General features: G+C 42.7%; 1 protein-coding gene and 1 pseudogene across 4 annotated transcripts in view; one reads left to right on the top strand and one right to left on the bottom strand.

Moving 5' to 3' along the window:
- The window catches only part of MTMR12 (myotubularin related protein 12), a 65,770-nt gene that overhangs the window by 11,307 nt on the left and 31,877 nt on the right, over positions 1–22,586 (bottom strand). For all 4 annotated transcript variants that reach the window (XM_043600452.1, XM_043600434.1, XM_043600462.1 and 1 more), the window contains exons 7-12: positions 19,293–19,422; positions 12,762–12,837; positions 4,703–4,812; positions 3,851–3,975; positions 2,151–2,229; positions 657–727 (exon numbers count right to left, since the gene is read on the bottom strand). In XM_043600452.1, the coding sequence (XP_043456387.1) occupies positions 657–727; positions 2,151–2,229; positions 3,851–3,975; positions 4,703–4,812; positions 12,762–12,837; positions 19,293–19,422 (591 nt within the window). The remainder of the gene's footprint in view (positions 1–656; positions 728–2,150; positions 2,230–3,850; positions 3,976–4,702; positions 4,813–12,761; positions 12,838–19,292; positions 19,423–22,586) is intronic.
- LOC122496967 lies at positions 2,864–2,946 on the top strand (annotated as a pseudogene).

The following is a 22,586-nucleotide window of genomic DNA, read 5'->3' as shown; positions in this document are numbered from 1 at the left end:
AGCTTGAGGGCATGAAAGCATGAGATGATCTACTGAACCGAAGTGCAGGGCTATAAGAAGTTTAAAATATTCTAAACGGCAAACATCGTATTTTAGCTCAGGTCTAACCAACTCTAGCAATCTTTAAATAAAAGCGGTTTGCACCTGTTTTTACACATTCTGAATGCTTATGTCCTGTCCACATGTTTAGCAAGTTAAGCCCATTGAGGCAAAGGAAATCGTGACCCACAAACTTTCTATAGCGACTGCACAAGGTTGTCTGTCAAACACAAAGATATAATAAGAACAATTAAACCATTCATGGATTTCTTCATATAAAAAGGATTATCAAAAGATTTTAACTGTAACCAAGTGGAGTTAATATAAAACAAAACCCAAAGCAGTAGGAAATGTGAGCTTTGGTGAAGATACCAAACAATTCCTTCTTGGGCTGCAAGTAAGTCTGCCAAGTTCTAAATGAAGGATTTATTTTTAAACTGTAACACTGAAATCAAACGCAAAGAATTCCAAGGTCAGGGTAGAAAAGAATGGGAAGGATTTCTACACTAGCTCGCTCCTTTTGTAAGACAATTCCAATTACATAAAGCTATATATGCAGAAATTGAGTCTCGAGTGAAGGGAAACGAAAACCACTCTTTGTGCTTTAAATGTATTACCTAAAAGAAGAACGTTCACGTTTTGTGCTTCTAGACATTCTGTGATTTCTATTGCTTTTTTCAGGCAACGTCTACATTGGAAAGAGACAAGAAAAAGGGGCATTAGTTTCTGAGGTTGGCATCAAAACCATGAGAAATTTAGACAGAGGAAACTGAAGATTGAGACAATCTCATTTGTTTTTTCACTTGAAATCCTCCAGAAAAGAAGTTACCATTTACCCTATTCACATACTGCAAGACACTCATCTGCCAATTAGAAACTGAAAATTTTCAGAAGGGAATCCCAAAATTGATGTCAAAACCTTCCTAGGTGATTTCTAAACTACAGTCTCCCATTGAGAACTCATGCCTGAGTCTGGCCGGAGAGTCCTAGTAAGACCCACAAATGCCCACGTCGGAAACTGGGCTGCACACCCACATGGTCTAATTCAAGGTCACCTGTCCAATGTGTCAGTGTGGCTGAAACAGTCCAACAAGGTCCAGAAATCCCTTCTGTCACTCTCTGTACACACTATTCCTGATTTTCAGCGTTGACTTTCCTCTGCTTGTAACTAAGGGCTTCACATATGCTGTTCCCTGCCTGCAGGGGCGCCCTTCCTGGACGGTGCTTCATTTGGTGAGGGATGCTCAACCTTCTCTGCCCACCCCCCGTGAAGAAGGGTGCTTTTCCTGGTGACGTTGATCACTGTCGGCAACTACACATTCCAACTATGGGCCATGCAGCAGGCTCTCCGGAACGGATGCGTTAACAAGTGTTTGGGGGGCTGAGGCTCCTTGCCACAAACCTCGCTGGCAGAACCGAGAGATGCAGTGCCAGTTGGAGGCACTGTCCAACTGTGCCTCACAAGTGTCCTAGGGGTGGGACTCTTCTCGCACCCTGATCATTGCTCTTCTGTGCCTCCCTTTGCCCTCTCCTCTCTTTAACAGCAACAGAGAGGAGCTATTCAAACTATGAAGTAGGGAAGGGAATATAGGAATTCTGTCTCTGGGAATCTCAACCTAATTCCCAAACCCAAAATGCCTAATTGAAATTAATCATGAAATTATGAAAAACCGACATTACTCATTCTAAAATAGGTAATATACACAGGAGAAACGTAATTCAAAAAGGTATTCAGTAAAAAGTCAGCATCACCCCCCTTCTTCCTGTTCCCTTCTTGAAGGCCAGCACTGCTGCCTCAGTTAGACTTATGGGTTGCCACCCCCCTGTTCTGCAGTCTTTCCATGCCTAGTCTATAAATATAGTCTAGAGAGATCTCTTTGTGAGCAAGTAGCATGTCGATAAATTCAGATCAAATGTGCACAGAAATAATAAACAAATGTAAAATCCAGCTGAGCTGTCAATAGAATATGTGATCTAAGAACATCTAACTGAGATGTTTAACACATTTAAATGTTTAACATTTAAAACAGTTCCATCGTTTGTCAATTTGTTTTACTACTTTGAATTAGAGAACTATAAAATTCATGAGCAAAATGATGGCTTTAAAATACCTGATTATGTCAAGCCAGCTGCTACTTTCCAACAGAGAAAACCATTTTATATCTGTGTCCCAAAATTCGGTACTATTATCTGAAAAAAGAAAAAAGAGCAAGGAAGTCAGGTCACTGTTCTCTTACATGTCTGCCACCAAAAATCTGTGCTACTCAAGTGTGCTGTTCAGACAGTCTTGGACTTGAACTGCAGCATCCAAGCACAGATCTCCATTCTCAAGAAAGGACACTTCCAGACTTCAGCTGAAATGGTGTTTGAACTTAAGCCTCTGGAAGGGGGTGGCAGTCAAAAATGGATTTTTTAGATTTTTATTGTTCAAATAAAAAGTGCCCCACAATATTTATGTAAAGCCATGGTTGACCTTGTGACTCAACAAGGAGAGTAACATGTTTTAGGCAGAAACAGTCGACACCCAGGCTACACTATTGTAGCACTGGAAGACAACAGGATACCTCCTGATGCCAGGGAGCCCAAAAGGGGAGACTTGGCTTCTGCTGGAATCCTAAATACACAAGCACATTTTCCTTGCATACTCCTACACCACACACCCCGCCCCCACACCTTTGGTACAGAGAGCCCTGCACTGCACGGACACCTAATACAGGTCCAAGCTGCAAACTCAAATCAACGACAAGGCAGATACCTCTCTGCAAGTCCTGGGTGATGAGACGGAAAGTGGTAGAATCACAGTCCTGCACCAACTAGTGCAGTAGAGACTATACTTTCAAGGATCATTTCTATAGTTTATTACTAGAGAAGTTTCTCTGAATGTGCAGAGTACCCAAAATTTAAGATCTGCAAAAACAAAAAAACCCCAAAAAACTAGGGCAGTGTATCACTCTCCACCAGGTCCCTGCTTTTTATAAATCTAGTTAGAGGTGGACACTGCTGTTTACCTGGGCATCATATTCATCTTTATCTCAAATGCCTCCATAATCGGTGTATATAATGAAAACTCAATAAATGTCAGCTGAATGAATGAATGAACCCTAAGTCATTAGAATTTGCTAGGCTAGAAAGTCCAAGTTAGGAAAAACTGTGACAAATCTCAGATGGTAATACAGATTCACTGAAGAACGAGAATTAATAAACAACTGGGCTGGTTAAGTAGGATTCAGGTCCTAAGCTGTTCATAGTGGGTAGCCCAGGCAGAGAAGTGGGGGTGGCCGGGATGGGCAGATTTCATTTCCTACTTTGTACATTTCTGCTTAATCAGAAGAAAAAAAGATATTTTCACTTGGGGTGGGGGGGGTGGGAGGCGGTCCATTCAATAAGCCACTAAGGAAAACAAAACCAATCATCCACTTTATCAATCACCGTGAGCGAGCCAGTGAATACAGGTGTCGCATGGCTCCACAACTTTTAAAGAGAGAAGCCCCTGTGTACACCACTGGGCGACACTGTGCTGAGGAAGGAGAGAAGAGGAGCAGTGGAGGGGTGGGCCTGTGTTCCCTGTCGTCAGAAGGGGCAGCGGGGTAAAAGCCTGGAAGAAAATGGAGGGGGAGGGAGGTGCGTGCGGTGAACGTGGCAATGACAGCGGCTCCTCAGCTACCAGCCCCTCTGCTCTATGACATCAACCCTCATGGTCATGAGCCTCAGGTACATACAGAGACCAGGGAGAAGGTACCAGCTGTCACCTGATCCACACGGCATGTCTTTCCCTATTTGACAGAGAGCTTTTGTTCTGCATTTTTCTCACCTATCAGAAACAGCTGTTTGAATTTAGAGTAGGCAGTCTGGATGTCCTGCAGGGACAGGAAGTTGCTTGACAGGTCTTCAGTTTTAACAATTTCATAGGGTGGCCTGTGGATGGTCTTATAGATTCTAGGTATCAAAAAGTAACAGGAGATTAAAAGAGCAGAAGTGAATTAGAAACAGCTTATTTTTCCCGAGCACTTAGACGTGGCAAGATCTGTGTGTGTAGGTATCCTCCCATTTGATCCTTGCCAACAAACTAGCTACCACAGGACCGCTGTTCGCAGTCATCAGAGGTGGAAATGGAAGCATGTGGAACATGTATCAAAGGACAGTGACATAGGCCATGACCTGCATTTGACCACTGTCAATACCATTGCCATCATACCCTCCCCCCTAAATACCTCAGTGTGCATCTCTAAAAATAATGCAGTTGATATCCTTTTTTTTTTTTTAAGTTTTATTTATTTAAGTTATCTCTACACCCAACATCGGGCTTGAACTCTACCCCGCGATCAAAAGTTGCAAGCTCCTCTGAGCTAGCCAGGTGCCCCTGCAGTTGACATTCTTAATGATTATGTTATACCGACTCCTTTCAAAATTATGTATTTTTAAGTTTTTTGTTTTTTAGTAATCTCTACACCCAATGTGGGGCTCGAACTCATGAGCCCAAGATCAAGAGTTGCATCCTCTACCCACTGAGCCAGCCAGGCGCCCCTCCTTTCAAAGGGATTAAAAATGATCCCTCTCTATGGTATTCCTGAGCACTAAGCTATCAGCAGGTAAACAGGAATGAAGCTTCTTTGGAAAACAAGAACTCGAGCTAACCAGTCACAAAATGTAGAACAGTACTGACCCATCCAAGAAGCTCTTTTGCATTTGTGAAAGGCCATCATCCTGTTCTTTTTTGGGCAGTGCTGACATTTTCAAAAGGGCACATCCATTGTGGCAGGACCAACACCATAACTGCAAAGGGGAAGAAAGGTTTTTCAGTCATAATATACACAATCCAGCGGGAGAAAGGTAAGCTGAGCATTTAAATTCACTCAGGGAAATGTATAACTTGGGTAGGAAATGGCTGAATATTTTCAACTTTGTTAAGCCAAAGACTAGTTACTTACAATGAAAAATAATGATTTAGTCTTAAAACAAAAACAAAAAAGACCCCCAGGTCTAGACAGTTACACTCAGACCTGCTTATGGTCTGACCGGGCTTGAGTGCCGGGAGCCTAGATGACCGCATCACCATCACTAGGCTAGTCACCGTGGCGAACCTGCTCTGCCAGGGACTTCATGTCAACTAACTCATGTGATTCTCAGTCACACTCTCAGACTGCAGTGATTTCCTTCTTTCCCCTCTTAAACACTGAGGTTTTCTTTTCTTTTTAATGTTTATTTTTGAAAGACACAGGGAGACAGAATCTGAAGCAGGCTCCACGCTGTGTATGCAGCGCCTGATGTGGGGCTTGAACCCACGAACCATGAGATCGTGATCTGAGCCCAAATCAAGCGTCGGACGCTTAACCAACTGAGCCACCCAGGTGCCCCGATAGGGGTGCTTTCTAATTCCATTAACAGCAAGGAACTGAGGCTTGGAGAGACCAAATAACTTCCTCAAGTTGCATTGAAAGCTGCAGCAGTGTGTCTAAATGCTGTGCTCTACCTGGATGGCAAGAAGGAGGCAGCTCCTGTCAGTAGAGAAAGTTCACACCAGACAGAACGGGAAGCTGGCTACTCAACAAAGGATACCAGACCCGTACATGCAAGGTGCTGCATTAGGTGAAGAGGAGGTGAAGAGGATGTGAAGAGGGCGAGGATAGTGTGTCTACTCCAAGGAGCTTATACTCTCAAAAGGGAAATACATTCACAAACATAATAAAATGGAGAACGTGGTAAATAAGAGAAGAGAATTACAAGGAACCACAAAGGGAAGGCAAAAGAGGAAGAAATCACATGAATGACTGTAAGTGACAGGTTCAGGTGTTCAGGCACTTTTCTGGCTACAGTGGGAGAGTTTGTTTGCTGTTTTGCAGGAACAAAAGGAAATGAGAACTGATCTTGGGGCAAAGTAATCTGCCAGTGGAGCCTGGAACGGAGGACGGGGCAAGCCTGGTTAGGGCAGGTGAGCACTGTGTGGACTTTGTGCCCCATCAAGGCCTGGTTAAGGGCTGAGAATGGCTAGAGCACAGCCACTGCTCTGCTGACCAAGTCATCAGCCTTAGCTCAAAGATAAAACCTAGGGGAAGATACTTTTTATAATTCTGCCATCCAGCACTGATACCTTTTTGCTATTCATCTGCAATGAATGGTATAACCCATACACTGGACATGCTAGAAGTCTGGGCTGTGAGGTTCAAGATGAGCACACGATCCAGGCGATAACTCTGCACCACACTTAGAAAGCCAGGAGGAACTGGCTTGGGGTTACAGGGGAAGATGATGGAATGGGTGTTGGATGTATTAGGTGTCCAGTGCCAACAGGATACCCATGTGCAGCTATCCAGGAGGCACATTAGATGAGGATTATGAGTTTAGGAGGGGAAGGCAGGATTGGGGCTCCGGACATGGGAGGTGGCAGCCAGCTGATAACGAGCCCACCCAGGGAGTGAGGGCAGAGGAACATAGGACCGCTCTAGGAAATGCCAAAAAGCAATGCCTCCCCTTTCAGGGCCAGGCCGTACTTTGACTCTTTAAGGTTCCTAATGAGGTGGACGTGTTAGGACACTAAGACAAATCAAAGGGCCCTCTGCTGTCTTCTCCCAATGTCATACTGAGCAACGTATAGAAACCACCACACAGTTTCTAGCCCTCAGCCAAAGGTGGCAGTAATTTGAATGCCCAGGCAATCATGCCCCTAGTTGCTGCAGCTCACTTGGATAAAAGGAGAGACACTCTTAGCCACGACTAGGTGACAGGTTCTAAGAAATCAAGGGTCCGTAATCCTTTTTTATCTCTTCTCTTGGGATAGAAAGGGTTAACTCTTGGTGACATTCAACCATAATTCATGTTCTCTTTGGGGCACAACCATACCTGTCTCATCTCTTCTGGGGTAATTCCCTAACTATTCTCTACTTGAAAAAATAAACAGGGATGCCCGAGTGGATCAGTCAGTTAAGTGTCTGACTTTGCCTCAGGTCATGATCTCACAGTTCTTGAGTTCGAGCCCTGTGTTGGGCTCTGTGCTGACAGCTCAGAGCCTGGAGCCTGTTTCAGATTCTGTGTGTCCCTCTCTCTCTGCCCCTCACCTGTTCATAATCTGTCTGTCTGTCTGTCTCTCTCTCAAAAATAAACAAATATTTTTTTAAAAAATTTTTAGGGGCGCCTGGGTGGCTCAGTCGGTTGGGCGGCAGACTTTGGCTCAGGTCATGATCTCACAGCTTGTGAGTTCGAGCCCCGTGTCAGGCTCTGTGCTGACATCTCAGAGCCTGGAGCTGCTTTGGATTCTATGTCTCCCTCTCTCTCTGCCTCTCCCCAACTCACGCTCTGTCTCTCTCTCTCAAAAATAAACATTAAAAAAATTGTTTTTAATTTTTTTAATACTCTGAAAATAGATAATAAAATAAAAGCAAAAGCACTAGGTATTGTTTTTAAAAATAAACAGGAAACAAGCAAAATTTTTAATTTTTTTAAGTTTATATATTTTGAGAAAGAGAGAGAGCAGGGGAGGGGCAGAGAAAGAGACAGAATCCCAAGCAGGCTCCTGACTGTCAATGCAGAGCCCGACATAGAGCTGGAACCCTTGAACCATGAGATCATGACCTGAGCCAAAATCAAGGGTTGGATGCTTATCCAGCTGAGCCACCCATACGCCCAGAAACAAGCAAAATTCTTGGTCAAAGACATACTTCTCATAAGAATTTAACAAAAAGCATGTCTTCTCCTATTGTAATATGTATGATTTCTGTCTGGGTTCTTAGTATAAAAGTCTTGACAACAGACAAGAATCGCTCCTTGTTAATCCTGTTTACTTTTATTATTTAAAAAAATATTATTTTTATTTTTAGAGAGGGAGAGAGTGAGGGGACAGAGGGGGAGGGAGGGAAGGGCAGAAAGAGAGAGAGTGCGCACGAGAGTGTGCAGGAGAGCAAGAGAGCGAGAGAATCTTAAGAAGGTTCCACACTCAGTGTGTGGAACCCAATGTAGGGCTCTATTCCATGGCCTTAGGATCATGACCTGAGCCAAAATCAACAATCGGACACTCAACCGACTAAGCCACCCAAGTGCCCCTATTCTGTTTAACTTTGAAGAGGGAGAGGGGGAGATTATTCATTATTTGGCACATCTTAAGGTATCTCTCTTAGTAGAGCCAAAGACAGAGCTTTAGGGGACCATCTACAACTGGACACCAGTGTAAGAAAGAAGAAACTATTAAGGAAGTCAGAGGACCAAGAAAGCACAGTGTGTCCAAAGCAAGACAGGAATTTAGAAGCAAAAAAAGAGAACATAATTAGGGTCAAACCTGCAGTGATGGGGAAGAGAGGTGGCGATACACAAGGCATAGTGACTTCGGGAAGGTCCTTCAGCAGAGTAGGGGGTAAAAGTCACCACGCAAGAAGAAACAAGTAGAGAGACAAGTAGGGGCAGTTAGTACACAGTCTTTTATTTTTTAACGTTCATTTGTTTATTCTGAGAGAGAGAGATGGAGATAGTGTGAGTGGGGAGGGGCAGATAAGAGAATCCCAAGAAGGCTCCTCGTGCTAGCGCAGAGTCCAACATGGGGCTCAATCCCACGGAACTGTGAGATCATGATCTGAGCCAATCAAGAGTCAGATGCTTAACCAACTGAGAAACCTAGGTCAGTAGAGTCTTGAAATATGTTTGTCGGAAGGAGAACAAGACAACAACTTAGCTCTTCAGGAGGGGCTTCTTCAGGTTAGGGAAAGCTTGAACACGCCTTCAGGTAGAGCAGAACCATGGAAAGATCCACGTGGAAGGCGGAAGACTGATGGAAGCAGGCTCCAGACAAAACAAGGGCAGATGAGATCAAGAGCCAGGCAGATGTTTAGTTAGATTCAGGATAAGGAAACAGGAACACAGAAAAAAACAACAGGAGGTGAAGGAGGAAGCTGAGGGAGGAGGTCTTGTCGCTGATTGTCCAAGATCCCACAGAAGTGGGGGAAATGTTGTCTCTCAGTACAAAAGTTAAGACTGGAATTACAGGGGAGGTTGCCTGGGTGGCTCAGTCGTTTGAACAGTCCAACTCTTGATAGTGGCTCGGGTCATGGGTCTCATGACGTGGGATTGAGACCCACGTCAGGCTCTGTACCGAGTGTGAAGCCTGCTTGGGATTCTCTCTCTCTGCCCCTCTTGGACTTGGGCTTTCTCTCTCTCAAAATAAATAAACTTAAAAAAAAAGAAGAAGAAGAATGGAATTACAGGGGCACCTGGCAGGCTCAGTTGGAAGAGCATGTGACTCTGTGACTCTGGATCTCAGGGTCATGAGCTTGAGTCCCACACTGGGAGTAGAGATTACTAAAGTAAATAAAACTTTAAAAAAAAAAAAAAAAAGAATGGAATTTACAAACTTAAAAAGAATGCAAAGATGGTTTACACCAGCCCCAGGGAAGAATGATACAGGATCCAAAAGGAGTTAAATAACAGACTGCTGAGCCAGAACAAAGGCCCAACAGAGGCAAGGTAACATGGCTTTCGCATATCCCATTAAGGAACACTCTGCTGTTTGGTTTGAATCATCTTTAGCAATGTTCACTAGCCCCACGGCCAGAAAATATACTCAGGGGCTGGAGAACAGCAGAGGGTAGAGGACGTCAAAGTCGCTATTAGAGCAAGGATGTGACTGAATTTACAAACGATGTAGGTCTTCACTGAAAATAAGTGAAGGCAAGAAAAAAACAAACTAGCTGAAAAGTCAGGGTAAAAAAAGCATGGAGATACGCAAATGTTCTGGAACTAGAAAGCAGTAATGGTTGTACAACATTGTGAATACATAAATGCCATTAATGGCAAATTTTACGTTATGTGTACCGAAAGCTGTGTTCCCTGGGTAAATGTGAAAATTCCATTACGTACAAAATGTTTCTGCTGTCCATTCATGCAAACTCCACTAACAACTTCCAGGACATATCATGAAGTCAGATCTGAAAAAGTGAGAACACTTTCCTACTGTTTCTATCAAAGTTATGTTGCTGGTTCCCCACTCAGGTCTTAGCAGAACACTTCCTACTCCTCAGCCTGAAGGCCTGGCTAGAACACAGTATCAAAATTTCATACAACGCCAGGTGGAAAAGCAGCCTGTTTGCACAGGTGCGGACAATTCGTATTTGTTTCTTCCCACAGAGCTCACCTTCTTTCCCTAGATCCATCTCTGAAAGGCTGAGAAATGAAGACGTTCATTTTCATCCTTCTACAACAGCAATTCTTAAAATGTTGAGATGGAGGCATGGTGGAGGGTGGGGGGGGTGGGGGCAGGGTCCCAAGACCCTTTCAGGTGTTCTGAGAATAAATATTAAGAGGTAACTGTGTCCTTTTCACAGTGTTGACATTCGCACCTATGGCAAAGCCCTGGTGGGCAAAAGTGCTGGTGTCTTAGCACCAACCAAGGCACCACCACCAGATGCCATCGGTCACCACTGTATTCTTCGCTGCCACACGCTCACAGGAAAAAAAATTCTCTTTCACTTGAGAATGTCCTTAATGAAGGACTAAAAATTATTAATGTTATTAATCTTGACCATTATGGACAATTTAATAGTAATATGCTTTCTATTCCGTGCAATGGAGTGGGAAGTAAGCACTGAAATGGTGTTGGTCACAAGAAAGAGCACGTGTGTGCCTGAGCTGAGAGGCGAACTAGCTGCTGTTTCCATGGAATTGAAAGAATGAGTGAGGAAAAAAACCAAAAAACCAAAACCCATACAGAATGAGTGTGAGTCAAACAACGGGTGTTCAGACTTTGGAATCTGGCAGATGCATCCTCAAAAAAAAAATGAAGTGACCCTGCCACTTCAAGGAAAACAACTGACAGATTGTTGCAAATAAAAAATGAACTTTCAAGCAAAAATCAGAATTGTGTAAAACTAACCTCTGACTCCAGCTGGACAGCTTCCCAAAATATACAGACTTCTGACAAGACAAAGACAATGCTAATGAATGTGATTTCTTAAAATTTTAGAGAGAGAGAGAGAGAGCATGAGATCGAGCACAAGTGGGGGAGAGGGACAGAGGGAAAATCCCAAGGATTCTCCTTCTCTCCCCCTCTCTCTGCCCCTCCCCTGTGTGCGCTCTCTCTCAAAATAAATAAATAAACTTAAAAAAAAAAAGTTGGACATTCAACTGACTGAGCTCCCAGGCACTTCTGATTTTTATATTATATAAGGAAGTAAGTTAATATTTGGATGATCTGTATAGCCCAGTGAACCAACATTTTCCAAATGACCACTATATAACGTCATAAAATCATTCATGTTTTAAGATCTATGACAAGTACAAGACAGACCCATGGGTTTTAATTTAGCAGAGAATGAAAAATTCATTATATTTTCAGATTCCTTATTGCAATTAACCTTTATGAAACTACCAATCTTTTTTTTTTTTTTTTTGGTGTACCATCAAAGAACAATATTCTCAGTTATCTGAAAAGGCTAATAAATATTCCCCCCTTCCCCAAATATGGATCTGTGTGAGGCTGGATTTTCATGTACTTCAACCAAACGCTACCATACTAGAACACACTGAATGAAAGGGGCAGATAGAAGAATTCGGTGGTCATCTATTTTTAAGAATGTAAAACACTGTTATCCTATGTTTTTGTTTGTTTTGAACAATAGTTATTTTTCACAAAAATATGTCACTTAGATTAAAATGTAGTTAAGTTTATTGCTAAAATAAGCAGTAAGTTTTTAGTTTTTCGTATGGCAAATATGAAACAATATAATCCACATAAACAAAAACTCCTTGAAATCCTCAATGTTTTAGAGTGTTGAGCACTAAGACAAGAAAGTGTGAAAACCACAGCTCTCAATCAAAGGTTGTAAACTGGTGGGACATGAGCCAACTCTAGCCCAAAGACCAGAGTTTTTTAAACATCTAAATCAGTTGCATACATTTAGAAACTGGGAAAACTCACAACTCACATAAAATTCCCTATCTCTGGCTTCTCCTGAAAAATCAGATATCTGGCAAGACAAGGCCCATATTCCCACACAGCACAAACTGGCTGGCACAGAGAAGCAGACTCCCCTTAACTCAGGCGGATGGTATCTGGTTCACTGCCAAGGGCCAAGCTCATTACCTACCTGCCTGCATGGGCTTCTGAGCACGTGACCTCTGATTAAACATCTCGACTCCCATACAGGAATGACCTTTTTGGTGAACAAGCCATGTGCACAGCACAGCATTTATTTATAATTCTCATTCTTTACTAAATTCCCTGAAGGCTTGGCAACTCCCACCACCAATTAGAAACTGGAGTAACTGCCAAAGTATTGCTTTCTTTGATCAGTGACACATTAAATATGGCTCCCATCCCAGTCTATTCTGTGAAAAATAAGTTAGTTCTCCATGTTGCCTCTGGGAGAAAACATGGCCACGCCCACTCAAAAATTAATAGTGGGGCCCAAAAGAATCTTAAACCTTATTCCCTTAGGGTGGTCAGCTAGCTCAGCCTCAAAATGATTTCAGGTGTTAAATCAGGCTGGCTTTCAACACTAGACAGACACATAATCCTCTTAAATCTCTAAGATGTTTCTGCTAAAAACTCTACTGCATCTGTGAAAGCTTTAGAGCTCTGTCCTAGGGAGCCTCAAGTCTGAGAGAGAAACTTTTTTAGTGACTCCCTGAGATATTTATGGATCAGTTTTGAACGGAGGACCAAAGCCAACGGCTTTAAATAGAATAATTTGTCAGAATGGGTTGATGAGCAACCCACGGCTATTAGGGTTTCTAGATGTACTTACTGGTATGCCGTGACCCTGAAAGCGTGACAAATCCTCTTCGGGAAGAGGGGTGGGGACAACAAAGTATGCTGGCAATCTAGAAGAAAGAGATGTCACCAGTTTTAGTACTAGAGTAATTCACTAAATATGAAAGCTCAACTTTAATGAACTGAGGAAGCGAAAGCAGAGTGGCAGGACATGAACCTTATTTTCCTGTTAAGAAGAGCAAATGCACATGAATTATCTCTGGCCAAGTCAGTTGGGACTCTGGGTTCAAATCCTAGCTCTGCCTCTGATTTTGTGTGACCCTAAGTAAGCTACCCCACCTCTCTGGGTCTGTTTCCTCATCCATGAAATGAGGGGACTGGAATCTGTGATATCTAAAAATATATGAATTCCAAAATTGGGAGTGATTGATCTTTCTCATCATATAGTGGCAATTAAGCATCCATGTTGTTTCAGTCAGACCAATACGAAAACCAGTAATTAAGATGACTGCTGCCTAGGGGCACCTGGGTGGCTTGGTCGGTCAAGCATCTGACTCTCGGTTTCAGCTCACATCATGATCTCATGGTCTGTGGGTTCAACCCGTGTTGGGCTCCACACCGACAGCATGGAACCTGACTGGGGTTCTCTCTCTCTCTCCCTTTTTCTCTGCCCCTCCCCCTGTTTGTGGTCTCTCTCTGAAAATAAATGAACTTAAAAAAAAAAAGATGACTGCTGCCGAGACATTTTATCAAGCACTCTGACAACAACAAACAAATAAGTGTTTACTGTATGCCAGACTCTAATTAGGTAACACAAATTATTCATTTAATCCTCCTGACAACTCTTATGAGGTATGTACTACTATTATTCCATTTCACAGATAAAGAAATTGAGACAGGGCCACTAAGGTCCTTCACAGGTTATACAACTAGTAAGCATTAGGAGAGCTACGCTCTGAACCCAACCAGTATGACTTCAGTTTCTGCATGAGAAATTTTAGGTTCTAAAAATAACCTGTTAAGTGGTAGGATGTGGGAAAGTTAGGTTTCAGAGTTGCAAAGATCAGAGCTATACAGGGACACCACCTCTTCCTCTAGTTAACAGATGCAGGTTTCTATTAATAAGAAACCTGCGTAAGTTGCATCACTGTGAGCTACAAACACCTTTCAGTCAAAGAGCTTAAAATAAAGCCTCATGGGAAATAAGAAGTTTAACTGTGGTGTAACTATAATGGAAAATAATCAGATGCCACTTGTATGCACACTGCACATTTTAAGTAAATCCGTTACATATTAGGTGATGGGACACAGGGACTTTCTAAGTTGAAGAGATCAAAATTTTAACGTGATCAAGTCATTAAATCTAATCAATCCATGGGGGAGCACTATTTTAAACACCAACCGAATCTAGATTATAAGAAACAATCAAATAGCCTGGTTTCTTCAAATAAATTGCAAGAAAACAAATAATGGGGGCATCTGGGTGGCTCCCCATTGGGTGTCTGACTTCAGCTCAGGTCATAATCTCATGGCTCATGAGTTCAAGTCCCTTGTTGGGCTCTGTGCTGACAGCTCAGAGCCTGGAGCCTGCTTCGGATTCTGTCTCCCTCTCACTCTCCCTGTCCCTCCCACGCTCACACTCTCTTTCTCCTTCAAAAATAAACAAACACTGAAAAGCAAGAAAACAAATAATGGTGGGACAATCTATAGATTAAGACACTTAAGACACCTATCAATCAATGACAAGAGATCAATCTCATTGAGTCTTGATTAATGATAAAACATAAAAAGATGAAAAATTGTTTTAAAAGTTTATAAAACAATGGGGACATTCTGAATACTGACTGGCTATTGAATGGTATTGATGGTTTTAATGTTAAATTTGAAAGGGGTGACAACGGTTTTATGATTATATTTATAAAAAGAATCCTTAATTATTAGAGATGTATACCAAAATATTCATGAATGAAATGTGGTAAGGTCTGGGATTTATTCCAAAAGGATTCAAGGGGAAAATAAATAAATAAATAAATAAATAAATAAATAAATAAATAAATAAATAAATAATTCAGGGGAAACACAGAGAAAATAGGATTAGGCACGAGTTAAAAATTGCTGGGGCACCTGCATGGCTCAGTTGGTTAGGCATCCAACTCTTGATTTCAGCTCAGGTCATGATCTCACAGGTGGGTTCAAGCCCCACACTGGGCTCTGTGCTGGCAGGTGCGCCCTCCCTGAGTCACACTCTGTCTCTCTCAAAATAAAAAACTTAAAAAAAAGAGAATTGTTGAAGGTGGGTGATGAATGAAAGGGAATTCATCATATTCTCTTTTCTTTTATACTGCCTGAAATTTTCCACTTAAAAAAATCTTAAAGGTGTTTAAAAAGAAAAAAGTGCCCATTATATTATAATATAAAATCAGGTTTAGAAACTACTGGTCAAGGAGAAGATACTTCAAACCATCAAAACTGTTAAGAATTATTTGGCTTTTGAAGTCTGCAGTGTCCAGAATATTTTATTAGATGTGTGCTTAAGGGGGTGGGTGGTAAGATGTTCCTTGTTCAGGTGTTATCACTGAAGTAAAAGAAATACATACATACATAAATACCTCTTCACAAATCAACGAATAAGGCTGCCCATTAAAATCACATGGGATGGGGCGCCTGGGTGGCGCAGTCGGTTAAGCGTCCGACTTCAGTCAGGTCACGATCTCGCGGTCCGTGAGTTCGAGCCCCACATCAGGCTCTGGGCTGATGGCTCGGAGCCTGGAGCCTGTTTCCGATTCTGTGTCTCCCTCTCTCTCTGCCCCTCCCCCGTTCATGCTCTGTCTCTCTCTGTCCCAAAAATAAATAAACGTTGAAAAAAAAAAATTAAAAAAAAAAAATCACATGGGAAAATTAAAAACCTCCTTATGTCCAGGCTCCACCCCAGAACTATGAAATATCAGAAACCTGAAGAAGAAAATCCAAAGCTGAAAAGCCCTCCTGGTATAGAAACAGGATGATGGCTATTGCTCCTACCTATTGCTCCTAGAAGACCCTACGCTCCAGGTATGCAGCGGCATCACCTGGACAGCAGACTCTCAAGCCCAACCTCACACCTAGTGGATCAGAATCTGCACATTAACGAGCTCCCAGGTGATTTAGCTGTGCAAACTGGGAGCAGCACTGCCCTGGATGGCAGCTTATACACAGACCACTGTTTCTCAGTCTGCAGAGGGGAGCCACCTGTGTGGTGGGTTCAGCCCCAAGTCTCAGCTCCCTCCCCAGCTTAGGCCACAATATTTTTATTTTTTAGTTTATTTTTATTTATTTATTTTTGAGAGAGAGAGAGAGAGCACACATGTGCACATGAGCAGGGTGGGTGGGGCAGAGAGAGAATCCCAAGCAGTGGCACTGGCAGCACAGAGCCCAATTCAGGGCACAAATCCACAAACCGACTCAGGGCTCAAATCCATAAACCGCAAGATCACGACCTGAACCAAAATCAAGAGTCCAATGTTCAACGGACTGAGCCACCCAGGCGCTCCTGGGCCACATTGTTTTAAGAACTACAAGGAAGTTCTAAGGAGTCTCTGCTGTGAGGCTCCCAATGTCCACAAACAGTTAATCTTCCCTCCTTGGAGAGCAGTCATTTTAGTCATTAGGACAAGTTTCAAGTAAACAGCCTTTCCCAATACAGGACGACTTTATTATTCAAGGAAATATTCAAAATAAATATTCAAGGAAAGTTGTCCAGTCCACTCGGGCACAGCCTTACTTAGGGTGAGGAAACCCTCAGAGTGACAACATCAGGGCAGCAATGTCTTCCTGAGGCAGCACTGGTTTATACGTTACCCTGCAGGGTAACGGGCCTTCTGATACCTTGACAGGAGGCAGGATGAGACAAAGGCCTTCAGAAAGGCTTTTCAGAAGGAAGACTGGTAAAGAGCCAGCTCTGACCTTGGGAGATGAAGCAGAAACTCAGTTTCCTATTCTTATCCAAACCGGTTGGAGTGCCCTCTCACTACTGAAGGAAGGACTTCCATTAATTTACTCATTCTATTTATTGAGTGCCTCTCAAAACCAGGCACTGTACTAGGGACTGAGGATATAGTGATGAACAAAAACAGTGTCCCTGAATCTCTCCAGAGCTGCCAGGTTGCAGAAGCAAACATTTCCAAACAGTGACACAGATAAAAATAAACTCACAATTGTAGGAAGTGTTGTGAAGAGAGGCATACAGTAAGTGCAATGAAAGCTCTCCCAGAGACCTGGCCTAGCCCTGGGAAGGCTCCCTATGAAAGTAACACCTGGGCTAATATCTGACACACAAGCTGGAAGGAACTACCCTCCTGCAGCTGAAAGACAAAGGAGCACCCCCAACAGGAGACCACTCAGGCAAGGTCTATGGCAGGGGGTCAGAGTGGCCAGGGGACTGGACAGAAGGCAGTCGGGCAGGAGTCAAACACGAAGCGCCTTGTAAATACAGGCAATGAACACTGGGGAGACCAGCAGGCTGCACCACCTTGGTCCGGGTGAGAAACAAAGCACAACTTGCCCCGTCTCTTCCCCTTGGGACAGAAAAGGGTAGAGGACGGTATGCGTGGCTGGGGCAGCCCAAGGTGGGGTGTGTTGGCACCAGGTGCTCTAAGCACTAAAATCTTGCTAAAGCTTCATTTTCCCTGCTAACCACTCATTAAAGGCTTTCTCCCCACCTGCCTTCCCTACCAAGTATATTTTTGGTGTGCTGAGAACTACACAAATCCTAATGAATTTAATCAGTCCATGGCAGGATTTTTAAAAACATTTCTGAGAACGGAGATGCCTCCTATCAGTGTCAACATCACATTACACGCTACCACCTCCTGGGTGCAGGGATTTCTAAGTTCTTTCTGAGGGAGAGCTAGCCTTCCCTTTCCAAGCTTTGTGACTAGGAAAGAGTGGAGGAGGAGGGTGGGAATGGGGAGGTGACACTTGCTCTGCAGGTCCCTCCCCACTGTCACTCCAGGTTGTGCTGTGTCAGGAGAGCTAACTTGATAGATATTTGAGATTGATCAAAATCAAAACTGATGTGAAGAGGCCCATCAGAACCATAAATACAAAATGCTCTACAAAAATACAAATCTTATAAAACTATTAGCAGCGTGCTGGGGAATATGTCCCAAAATGATAAGATTCAAGTTTCTAAAAGAGGATTATGCAGAGTCATCCTTTAAAAATGTAGGTCAGATCACATCACGCCTCTGCTCAAACTCCTCCTCACCGCATGATAAATTCTGAAAGCCTCCTACCGTAACCATCCAACCACCCCTGTGAGCCCTGACCTCACCCCTACTCCTCTGTCCCCTGATGACTGCTCCCCAGCCCCTGGGCTCCTTGCTGTTCCTCACAGAAGCCAGACTAGATTCCACCTCAGGGTCTTTGATTTTGCACTGTCCCCTGTGCCTGACCAACCTCTGCACCAACACCCCCCAGCACTCCCTAGTCCGTTGCTGATTTAATTTTCTCCACAGTACTTACTACCTTTTAATACACTCTATTCACTCATTTGTTCTCTCATAGTTTGCCTCCTGCCAGAATGAAAGTTCCAGGAGGGCAGGAATTCTTAGTGCTGTATCTCCAGTAGCTAGGTCACTACCTGGCATGACAGTAGCCACTCAAAGATTTTTACTGAATAAAGTGCCCAAGAAAAGTGAAGCAAATACACAATATAAATTCAGAAATGCCTCTAATCATTTTACACTTGGACTACAGATAAAATGGAAAAAAAGACACACACAAAAAGACACAAATTCATTTATGAATGTTTTAAGGGACACCTTAAGGTTTTCTTAAGCATGGTTTCAATGTGGGAAAATGTGGCAACCTCACACCCTGCTGATGGGAGTGTAAAATGGTACAGTCACCGTGGAAAACAGTCTGGCAGTTCCTCAAACAGTTAAACAGAGTTACTACATGAGCCAGCAATTCTACTTCTAGGCGTATATATAAATATATATACACAAAAGACCTGGAAACCTCTGTGCACATAAAACCTTGTATACAAATGTTCATAGCAGCATTATTCAAAATAGCCAAAAAGGGAACACAACCCAATGTCTATAAACTGATGAGTAAATAAAATGTGGTACATCCATACACATCCATACCATGGAATCTTTTTTTTTTTTTTCATGGAATCTTATTCAACAATAAAAATGAATGAAATTCTGATACATGCAACAACATGGACGAGCCTTGACAACATCACAGTAAGTGAAAGAAGCCAAGCATAAAGACCACTTTACGATATGATTCCATTTACATGAAATCTCCAGAATAAGCAAACTATAAAGACAGAAAGTGGACCAGAGGTTACCTAGGGCTAGGGGTGTTGAGGGCACATGAGGGGCAACTACTAAGGGGCATGAGGTTTCTTTTAGGGCTGACGAAAATGTTCTAAAATGGACTGTGGTGATGGTTTCACGCTCTGTGAACAGATCTCAAAATACTGTGTACTTCAAATATGTGAACTGTACGGCATGTGAATTCAATCTCAATAAAGCTGTTAAAAAAAAAAAAAGGCAGAGCACTGAATGCTTACCTTTCACAGACTTTATAGCCTTCATTGACACTCACTGCTTTGTACTTGACACTGCCTTTGGTCCGCTCCAATTCCCAACACCAGTCCTTAAGTGTGTCAAACATCACCGTATGGTTCCTGGGATCAGTGGCTAACAAAACAAATTTGAAAAGACAATAAAATCTTGTCGTGAAGTACAAGTATTTTAATGATGTGAAAGTAGATCTCTAAGCCCCAATTTTGTCCACTAAGCCCATTTTTATCCAAGCACAGTAAATTCACCGCTTAATCCTAACCTGGCTCCTTTTTTTTTTGTCATTAACCCAAAATTATGACCAAGGGCCTGTCTCCTCATACTAGATGTGTTCCTGCTCCACTCCTTGCAAAAGTAATTTGTAGCTCCATTTTCAGTCATCTGACCATGAGATAATTTACATAACATAAAAGATCCTGTGAAGCACTAGAAGACAGGCTTGGCACAAATGTTAAAATAATAAAATATTTTTAGCCCTACCAACATGTGCATAAGATGGCAAACTCATTTGAATAGCATGTCAGATGCCTGAATGTAAATCTTCCCTCAGTTTGAAGATGACCGCCAGCAAGAGGATTTTCCAGTGTGACACCTGGTTACTAAAGGCCATCACCAGATCAGACAGCCACAGTGAGGGTTGGGGCTTATAAAGGACAGCACCCTGGTGATGGAGAATTCTGCCCCTCACCCTGCCCTGCTACTCCCTGCTAGGAGGAAATGTCCAGGAGCGTTACTCTTGCAACCCGACAGATGTGTCTGTGGCCCTCTCCCAAGCCATAGACTGCAGGGTGGCACGCACCAAAACAGTCTCAGGTATTTATGCAAATCAGTTACTTCAAGCCCTTTGTTGCACATCAAAACACACACACACACACACACACACACACACACACAAAACCCAAGACTTTTGGGAAAAACAGTGTTTGATAAAACTCCCCCATGCTTTTTTTTTTTTTTTTTTGAAAGAGACAAAGAGAATGCGAACAGGGGAGGGGCAGAGAGAGAGGGACAGAATCCCAACAGGCTCCCCGAGGTCAGGGCGCAGAGGCCAACGCAGGGCTCTAACTCATGAACCGAACTGTGAGAACATGACCTGAGCCAAAATCCAGAGTCAGATGCTTAACCGGCTGAGCCACACAGGCTCCCCTCCCCCATGCTCCTTTTAATCAAATCATATCATAGTACAAAAGATAATAGGAATAATGACAAAAACAGTGATTACACTTATATAGCCCTTAGTACGTGCCAGGTGCCGTTCTGAGCATATTGCATCTTATTAACTCAATCTTCATAATCCTACAGCATATGCAATATTAATCCTCCATTTTATAGATGTGGCACAGAAAGGTCAAGAAACATGCCTAAGGTCACAGAGCTAAGCAATGACAGAACCAGAATTAAAACCCACGCAGCTATAAGGGATTTCCATAAAGTAATAAATGCAAAAAAAAAAAAATTCCCCATGAACACAAATAATAATACTCCAATTCAAAAACAGATAATATTCTTAGCAACACCAGTAAGTCCTTCCCTAAAATGCCATGTCTTCAGTATTCAGGACCTTTCAGCCAAATCACATTCATGAATTATCAAGCCAGGAAATAACTAAAGATGTTCAGATTGCAAAGCACCCATCTCTACACACCCCTACTCAATGCAAAAGCTAATTGGTCAATTAGCATCTATCAGTTATAACATTTACTTCTCAAAAAATGGGGGTGGGAAGGAGGATAAGAAAAAGATGGAATTAAAATAGACTAAAAGATGCCACATATCCTCGGCCTTCTGGCACACACAAAAAAAGGCACCACACGGTGAAGAAACTGCCAGAGTCAATCAAACGAAGGGCTTTGGAACACAGATCAACCTAGTCTTGGCGAGCCAAGAAACTGTCCTATGTAGAGTCTGGACCAAGAATCAGGGTATAAGGAAAAAGCAGAATTCCTAAAAATAGAGTATGATTTTTCAAATACAAACTCAATAAATGTTTATAAAAATTACAGTAACCAACAAATAAGTCATATTTTGTATATCTCATATTGCAACAAGCTATTATAAGCCAGTTACCCAGCACTTATATGTACAGCTCCAGTGAAAAGATCTGTCATTCACAAAGATGAACTTATGAAATTAAGGAACTAATTTTATGTTCAGTCTAACAGTAGAGCTGAGCATTATCTTAAGTTAGTGTGTAATCAAGTCTCTAAACATAATCCACCCCAAATAATATGCAGTTACACTTTCAATTAACCCTCTTTAACTTACTGCACCTTATATGCCACACATTTAACAATTTACAATCTTCACGACACTTCATCAGAGGCATGAATGCTGTTTTGAAAATGAGAAAACAGATGCCCCAAGAGTTTAGTGTCATCCCCAGGATCACACAGCTACTGAGCAGCTGGGCAAGGATTTGAATTCAGGTGGGACAGACCCCAAAATTCACAGCTCTTCTACTAGGTCACCAGAGTTCCCAAAAGGCAACCTGCTCTTTCAGATATCTACATCTCTGCACGTGCTAATCCCTCTGCCTAAAATACTCCTCCTCGACCACCAGACACTCCCATACCTCCACTATCTGCTCAGGCACCCCCTGTGCCCTGTGTCCCTGGCAGGCCCTTCCACCAGAGGACACAGCTCTCCGCTGCCTCTGCTTGACTTGATGCTCAGAGGATGGGGATTTAGTTGTATTCACATCCATCCCCACAGTCCTGACCCACAGCAAGCATTCAAAAAATGCCGACCAAATGAGCAGTTTAACTTTGTACTCCAGCATGCCACTTCTCTGACGAAAAGCATGTAACACCCAGAGTCACTTGACATCAATGTGACCTTACAGGTGACGGGCAGAGTGAGTGCACGGACCAAGGAGAGAGATGGAGGGAAGGTACAGACAGACATCTGAGGAAACACTGAACAGTGCTGGGCATTATTGATAGCTAATTCAGATGACTGAAGTTTCTTAGTAAAGGACTGTTCCCTGAACTGAAGGGCAAACACTTGGGATTTTAAGTTCTGTAAGCACACTTGTTTTCTGATGTGCTCCCTTATGTACAACTATTCCATTTCCCCCAAAATACCTGCTACAGAGCACATTCTGGTTGTTTAAAGGCTTTCTAGAATGCAAAACATTCTCTTGAGTGTTATGAAATGAGATCAAGTACATTAAAGTGAAAAAAAAAAAGAACCCAGGAACAAACAGGATTATTTTAAACTTATCTGAATTTTGCTTCTCTATAGTCTCACATTCCCAGTTATAATACGTTGATTTTATCTTT

This window comes from Prionailurus bengalensis, chromosome A1 (genome assembly GCF_016509475.1).
Source record: "Prionailurus bengalensis isolate Pbe53 chromosome A1, Fcat_Pben_1.1_paternal_pri, whole genome shotgun sequence".
Classification (NCBI taxonomy): domain Eukaryota; kingdom Metazoa; phylum Chordata; class Mammalia; order Carnivora; family Felidae; genus Prionailurus; species Prionailurus bengalensis.
Note: the sequence above shows the minus strand (reverse complement) of the source record. Positions and strands in the feature narration are given on the sequence as shown.